The 7,500-nt window shown below is 49.0% G+C and overlaps 2 protein-coding genes across 2 annotated transcripts in view; both read left to right on the forward strand.

Moving 5' to 3' along the window:
• EAH_00042730 (triosephosphate isomerase, putative) overlaps positions 1–273 on the forward strand; it is a gene marked incomplete at both ends in the record, with an annotated part of 2,619 nt that extends 2,346 nt beyond the window's left edge. Inside the window, one exon of the mRNA XM_013391734.1 lies at positions 169–273. Within this exon, the coding sequence (XP_013247188.1) occupies positions 169–273 (105 nt within the window). The remainder of the gene's footprint in view (positions 1–168) is intronic.
• Positions 274–2,251: 1,978 nt separating this feature from the next.
• The window catches only part of EAH_00042740 (N6-adenosine-methyltransferase 70 kDa subunit, putative), a gene marked incomplete at both ends in the record, with an annotated part of 8,791 nt that continues 3,542 nt past the window's right edge, over positions 2,252–7,500 (forward strand). The window contains 11 exons of the mRNA XM_013391735.1: positions 2,252–3,760; positions 4,417–4,524; positions 4,813–4,849; positions 5,125–5,215; positions 5,399–5,482; positions 5,706–5,826; positions 6,053–6,133; positions 6,353–6,457; positions 6,680–6,792; positions 7,141–7,226; positions 7,450–7,500. The exon at positions 7,450–7,500 is cut by the window's right edge and continues 150 nt beyond it. Coding sequence (XP_013247189.1) covers positions 2,252–3,760; positions 4,417–4,524; positions 4,813–4,849; positions 5,125–5,215; positions 5,399–5,482; positions 5,706–5,826; positions 6,053–6,133; positions 6,353–6,457; positions 6,680–6,792; positions 7,141–7,226; positions 7,450–7,500 — 2,386 coding nt within the window. The remainder of the gene's footprint in view (positions 3,761–4,416; positions 4,525–4,812; positions 4,850–5,124; positions 5,216–5,398; positions 5,483–5,705; positions 5,827–6,052; positions 6,134–6,352; positions 6,458–6,679; positions 6,793–7,140; positions 7,227–7,449) is intronic.

Below are 7,500 nucleotides of genomic sequence, written 5' to 3' on the forward strand. Positions count from 1 at the left end.
AGCCAGCTTGTTTTTATTGTTTGCTCGATTGTTTGTTTGTTTGTTTGTCTGTTTGTTTATATTCATTTTTCTTTGCTTGTTTGCTGTTCTACCGTCCCATGCTCGTTGGCGAAGCAAGGGTTTAGGGTTTAGGGTTTAGGGTTTAGGGTTTAGGGTTTGTGTTTGCAGGATTTGTTTGGCGGGGAGGACATCGATGGCTTCCTCGTGGGCGGCGCTTCTTTGACTGAAGATTTTCACGCTATCCTTAAGGCAGCTAAAGCCCCTAAACCCTAAACCCTAAACCCTAGCTACTTAGCTAGCTAGCTAGTTAGTTAGCTAGCTAGATAGATATATAGTTAGATAGCTAGCTAGCTAGCTAGCTGACTGGGTATCCAGCTGGGCAGCTGTCGAGCTAGCCACCTAGTTAGCCAGCTAGCTGGCTAGCTAGCTAGCTAGCTAGCTGTCTACCTAGTTAGCTGGATAGCTAACGAAGTCCTCAGTTTGTTGGGCTGCTGCAGTGCGGCAAAGCGTTCGTGGTAGCTAGCTAGCTAGCTAGCTATCTATCTATATCGCTAGCTAGCTAGCTAGCTAGCTAGCCAGTCATACCCCCTACCTTGCTAGCTGGCCCTGAAGTGGGCCACTCACCGGCTAAATAGGTAGCTAGCCAACTAGTTAGCTACCTAGCTAGCTAGCTATATAGATAACTAGCTAGCTAGCTAGTTAGCTGCGCAGTTAGTAGCTTGGTAGCTAGCCAAGCGAAGGAGGCAGCACGTTTGCTTTAGATGTGCTGTTTATATTTTTGTTTTAAAGAGACATACTCACATTTAGGGTTTAGGGTTTACGCACACCGCAACAAGCGGCCTACCTAAACCCTAAACCCTAAACCCTCTTCTTTTTTTATTGAGGACTGAAGCCAATCAAAACATTTTTAGAAGAAAGAAGCAGCGACACTAGACGCTACACAGTAGGGTTTAGGGTTTAGGGTTAGGGTTTAGGGTTTAGGTTTAGGGTTTAGGGTTTAGGGTTTAGGGTTTAGGATTAGGGTTTAGGAGATAATTATTTTTTAGTTGGGTTTTGTTTACATTTGATGCATAAAACGTATTTAATATATTTAGTATGCAAAATGTTTATTGTATTAATATATAAATATATATAAATATATATATATATATGTATATATAAACAATATATAAATATATGTATAAATATATATATATATATATCAAATTTATTTTATTTAATATTTTAATAAATTAATAAAATGCACTGATGGCTGTAAATGTTTTAATTGACGCTCTTTTTTACCTCAAGTTGTCTCCTAAACCCTAAACCCTAAACCCTAGCTCAGCAGCGCATGCAACACACCGGGATCCCTTCTCTATAGAGGAGCTGCTGCCTCGCTGCAGCTGAAGCAGCTGCTGGTGCTGTTCCTGCTGCTGCTACAGTTGCTGCTGCTGCTACAGTTGCTGCATTTGCTGCTGCAGCTGCTGCTGCTACAGCTGTTGCTGCTACACTGCTACAGCTGTTGCTGCTTCTACAGCTGCTGCTGCAGCAAGGTGTGCAGCAGCAACCCACGGCAGAGCCCGTCTTATTACCCTCTACTAAACGCCATCCTCATCAGGCCTTTGTTTTTCTTTGCTAAACCCTAAACCCTAAACCCTAAACCCTAAACCCTTGGTCTCGATTGCAGCAAGCTGTAGCGCTCGGCTTATAAACATAAATGCTGCAGCCCTCTCCTTTAATAAGTAATAAATAATAATAATAATAATAATTAGTAATTAATAATATTAAATAATATAAATATAAATAAAATAATATTTGTGTTTGCTGCATAGAGCTGCCTATACACTGCAAGCAACGGGGCTGCTGCATGCGGGCCTCTACCGGGGGTCTGAGTTATTTGTTTATTTTAGATTTAAATAAAAATAAATAAATTAATAATAAATTATTTAATAATAAATAATTAATATACTTCATCAGCTGCAGCACACGCTGCTGCTGCTCCTTTAGCTGTACTTAACTTCATCAGTCTTAAACTAGAACAGCAGCAGCAGCAGCAGCAGCAAATACATCCCCTTTGCTGCTCCTTGTTATTGTGTTGATAGCAGCAACAATATATTTAAAAACTCCACTTGCTGCTGCTGCTGTTGCTGTTGCTGCTGTTGCTGCTGCTGCTGCCGCTGCTGCAGGGTAGTGCAGTTTAGCAGCAAAAATCGGTGCTGCTGCTGCTGCTGCTGCTGATGCAGTAGCAGCAGCAGCAGCTGCTGCAGCAATGAAGCGCCTCGGCGAGCGCTTTCAACAGCGCCGGCAGCAGACGGGGTCGCTGCAGCAGCAGCTGGCCAGCAGCAGCAGCAGCAGCAGCAGCAGAAGCAACACCCAAAGCACAGCATCAGCACCTGCAGCGGCAGCAGCAGCAGCAGAAGACTCAACCAGAGGCTCGATTGTGCTTGACTCTGCTGCAGCGCAGCAGCCGCAGCAACAGCAGCAGCAACAACAACAACGCGAGTCTTCCAGTGTCTCCCCATCAACAGGCCTAGCAGCAGCAGCAGGAGCAGCAGCAGCAGCAACAACAGCAGCAAAAGGCCCGCATGCAGCAGCAGCAGTAGCAGCAGCAGCAGCAGCTCCATACGATCGCTCTAACAGGTCTCCGCGGCATTCAGGCTATGCTGCTCAGTACCCAGCAGCAGCAGCAGCAGGAGCAGCAGCAACAGCAGCAGCTGCAGCAGGGCCTTTATTGAGTCAGCATCATCCGTCTGTAGGAGTATATGCTGCTGAAGCAGCAGCAGCAGCGACCGCACAAGCACCGGCAACAGCAGCAGCAGCAACAGCAGCAAGACCGTTCGATAGTGCTGGTGTTAATGGGGGGCCTGGAGCAGCAGCAGCAGCAGCAGCAGCAGCAGCATCAGGAGCAGCAACGGCCGTTGGTGTTTCTGCTGCTGCTGGTCCAGCAGCAGCAGCAGCAGCAACAGCAGCAGGAGCAGAACCATCCTTGCTGCACCCTGCCTTCAGCCTCCACCGAGCAGCAGCAGCAGCAGCAGCAGCAGCAACAGCAGCAAAGCCTGTGAGGGAGTTAAGTCAAGCCCGTGTTATTTGCTGCTTCCTGCTGCAGCATGCAGCGCAGCAAGAAGCAGCAGCAGCAAATCCCCCGTTTGCTGCTGCTGCTGCTGCTGCTGCTAATACCCTCGGATTGCTGCCGCACAAGGTGCTGCTGCTGCTTCCTCTGTCTGTTGCTGCACTTCCTGCGCTGATACGCAAAGCAGCAGCAGCAGCAGCAACAGCAGCAGCAGCTCAGCCGTTGCGGCGCCCGCTGCAGATATCAGGTGCAGATGTTGCTTCTATCTTAGCACAGGCCAGCGGCAGCAACAGCAGCAACAGCAGCAGCAGCAGCAGCAGCAGCTTGTGTGGGGTCCCTGCTGCGCTGCCGATGGTGAAGCTGGAGCAGCAAGAAATGCTGCAGGCTGTTGCTTCTGTATATCCGCATCGAATTGCTGCTTTTCTGCTGCAGCTGCATGCAAGCAGCAGCAGAGGAGACCGGCAGCAGCAGCTGCAGCAGCAGCAGCAGCAGCAGGTTACTGCTGCCCAGATGCTGCAGCAGAAGCATCTGCAGCACCAGCAGCTGTACGAACAGCAGCAGCTGCTGCTGCAGCAACAGCACCAACGCAAGCAGCAGATATATGATCGTCAGCAGCAGCAGCAGCAGCAGCAAGAGGGATTCGTGATGCAGCAACAGCAGCAGCAAGATGCAGAATTAGAGGCCCTTCTAAGTGAACCTACAGCCAAGGTAATGCTGCTTCAGCTGCTGCTGCTGCTGCTGCTGCTGTTGTTGCTGCTGCTGTTGCCTCTGATTAGCATCAAGAGCAGCAACAGCAGCAACAGCAGCAGCTGCTGCACCAACACCAGCAGTAACAACAGCAACAGCAGCAACAACAGCAGCAGCATCAGCAGCAGCAGCACCAACAGCAGCAATAGCAACATCAGCAGCAGCACGAACAGCAGCAGCAGCACCACCACCACCAACAGCAGCAGCAGCAGCAGCAGCAGCAGCAGCAACAGCAGCAGCAGCAGCAGCAGCAGCAGAGTGTGTGTTTGCTGCTGTTCAGAATCAAAGTTCTCATCAACTCGACACGGAGGTTCGAAGCCTCCTCTCTACTCTCACATCTAAACAGCAGCAGGTAACAGCAACAACTTGCTGCTGCTGCTGCTGCTGCTGCTGCTGTTACTGCTGTTACTGCTGCTGCTGCTGTTGGTACTGCTGCCGTTGTTGTCACTGCTGCTGCTGTTGTTACTGCTGTTGTTGCTGCTGCTGTTTTTGCTGTTGCTGTTGCTGCTGTTGTGCTGCCGTTGTTGTTATTGTTGCTGCTGCTGCATTTGATGCTGCATTTGCTGCTGCTGTTGCTGCTGCTGTTGCTGCTGCATTTGCTGCTGCTGCTGCTGCAGCTGGCTGCAGTTTTTCGTTCGTCTTCTGCTGTCTTTAAACCGCTTTGCGTCTACGGCTCGAGAGAAGAATGCAGACAACAGCGAGGCCTCAAACCCTACTGCACCAACGTAAACCCTAAACCCTAAACCCTAAACCCTAAACCCTAATTCGTAACAGGGGGGTGATGCTGACAACAGACAGGGCTCAAACCCTACTGCACCAACCTAAACCCTAAACCCTAAACCCTAATTCGAGTGTAAACAGCAATAGGAAGGCCTCAAACCCTACTGCACCAACCTAAACCCTAAAACCCTAAACCCTAGTGCAAGCGGCAGCAGTAACTAACCCTAAACCCTAAACCCTAATTGATAGATCGTCAGCGGTGGTTTGCTTAGGGTTTAGGGTTTGTGCTGCAGCTCCACTACAGAAAGATTATCGTTGAGGGCCTCACAGGTACGAAAACCCTTGCTGCTGCTGCTGCTGCTGCTGCTGCTGCTGCTGCTGTTGCTGCTGCTGCTGCTGCTGCTGCTTTGGTGCTGCTGTTGCTGCTGTTGTTGCTGCTGTGTGCATTCCCTTTGATGTTTATGCAGCTGCTGCCTCTGCTGCTGCTTTTGGGGCTTGGGGTGTATCTGCATCTAATCCACTTTCTGCTGCTGCTGCTGCTGATATTGCTGTTGCTGCCGGTTCTGTTGCTGCTGCTGCTGCTGCTGCTGCTGCTGCTGCTGCAGATGAGCGATTAGGTGACTGCAGCTATTTGGATACATGCCGCCACATTGAGAAGTGCCGCTTCGTTCATTATGAATTCGAAGAAAGAGAAAAGTTCGTCTAGGGTTTAGGGTTTAGGGTTTAGGGTTTAGGGTTTAGGCTTAGGGGGAAGCGAGTTGGAGGCTGTGAAGTTTGGAGCGAAAGAAGGGCCGAAGTATCACTACCGAGGGTTTAGGGTTTAGGGTTTAGGGTTTAGGGTTTAGGGTTTAGGGTTTAGGGTTTAGGGTGGTTGCACAGGGAGGAGCCTCTTCATCCATATTCCATTGGCCCTCAGTGCCTGACGGAGAAATACCCAGCGCAGTGGATCCGCTGCGACATTCGGTAAACCCTAAACCCTAAACCCTAAACCCTTAATCCTAAGGCCTAAACCCTAAACCCTAATGGTTTACCCTCTCTGGTTTTTCGCGTTCCTGACGACCCCTCCCTGAACAGATTGATGTATCGGGATGAGAAGCCTTTAGGGTTTATGTTTTAATGCTGAATCCTTATGGTTTAGGGTTTAGGGTTTAGGGTTTAGGGTTTAGGGTTTAGGGTTTGTGGTCAGGACTCTGGATTTTTCAATTTTTAAACCCTTCGTCGATGTAGTAATGGCTGACCCGCCTTGGGATATTCATATGGATCTACCCTACGGCACTATGACTGACGATGAAATGCGTAGCCTCAGGGTTAGGGTTTAGGGTTTAGGGTTTAGGGTTTAGGGTTTAGCGTTTAGAGGATCGGGGGTGGGGACTGGGCGGTGGTGCGGTCTGGGCGGTGGGGGTGGGTATGCGCAGAGTTAGGGTTTAGGGTTTAGGGTTTAGGGTTTAGGTGTTGGGGATGGGGATGGGTATGCGGAGCCTCAGAATTAGGGTTTAGGGTTTAGGGTTTAGGGTTTGAGCGGTGTATCTGCAGGTCGATTTAATCCAGGATGAGGGTTTGCTGTTTCTGTGGGTTACCGGCAGAGCGATGGAGCTCGCAAGGGAATGCTTACAGGTGTTTAGGGTTTAGGGTTTAGGGTTTAGGGTTTAGGGCTTGGTGTTTAGGGTTTAGGGTTTAGGGTTTAGGGTTTATTATGGCTACGCCAGCACTCGCCAAGTACAGCTTCAGGCTTTGAATGCAGCTGTACCCTCGGCACCTCTATCAAGGGTTTAGGGGTTAGGGTTTAGGGTTTAGGGTTTAGGGTTTAGGGTTTAGGGTTTAGGGTTTGTGCAGCTTTGGGGCTACCGGCGTGTAGAAGAGATATTGTGGGTGAAGACAAATCAACTGCAGAGGATTATAAGGACGGGGCGTACGGGTCACTGGCTAAACCACTCCAAGGTAAACCCTAAACCCTAAACCCTAAACCCTTTAGGGTTTAGGGTTTAAGGGTGTATCCGGGAGTAGGAGGAGTATAGGGGCCGCCAGAGGGAAGAACGAGGGTTTAGGGTTTAGGGTTTAGGGTTTAGGATGCCTGGAGAGGAGCTTCAGGAGCTTAACCACGCCCTAGAACCCAGCGAGGGTTTAGGGTTTAGGGTTTAGGGTTTAGGGTTTGTGGTTTAGGAACACTGTCTTGTTGGGGTTAAAGGAAACCCTAAAGTAAACCGCAACATCGACTGCGATGTAATTGTCAGCGAAGTGCGGCAAACATCAAGAAAGCCTGATGAAATATACAGGTACCTAAACCCTAAACCCTAAACCCTAAACCCTAAACCCTAGTTGTATTACTTGCTCGAGTTGCTCGAGTTGCGCGGTTTAGGGTGCGCCTCAGAACGGAGGGAAAGCCTTACAAACCCCAAACCCTAAACACTACCCTGAATCCCTCCACCAAGGGTTTAGGGTTTAGGGTTTAGGGTTTAGGGTTTAGGGTTTAGGGTTTACAGCTCTTTCTTAGGGGCGTCATCCATTCACCCGTATAAACGCCACACCTGATATACACATATATTATATATATATTTATTTATTTATTTATTTATAAATAAATTTTATTTATATTTAAGTAAAAATATTTGTTTATGCTGCAGAATAATCGAGCGCATGCGGCCAGGTACTTTGAAGGTGGAGCTGTTTGGAAGGCAGCACAACATCCGTAACAACTGGATAACCCTTGGTGAGGGTTTAGGGTTTAGGGTTTAGGGTTTAGGGTTTAGGGTTTGTGGAGTCCCGACAACGCGGGCTACAAGTGGATAACCGCAGATGAACTGCAGGACCCAGTTAGGGTTTAGGGTTTAGGGTTTAGGGTTTACTTTTAGGGTCTATAGGGGTTAGGAGGGAATGGGACTTGCGTTTAGGGTTTAGGGTTTAGGGTTTAGGGTTTGGGTGGTTGTTTGCAGGGAATCAGCTGGAAGGGGTTAAACTGGAGGAGCCTGCGGAGCTCGCTCAAA

Source organism: Eimeria acervulina, genomic scaffold (assembly GCF_000499425.1).
Source record: "Eimeria acervulina Houghton genomic scaffold, Eah_scaff558, whole genome shotgun sequence".
NCBI lineage: Eukaryota > Apicomplexa > Conoidasida > Eucoccidiorida > Eimeriidae > Eimeria > Eimeria acervulina.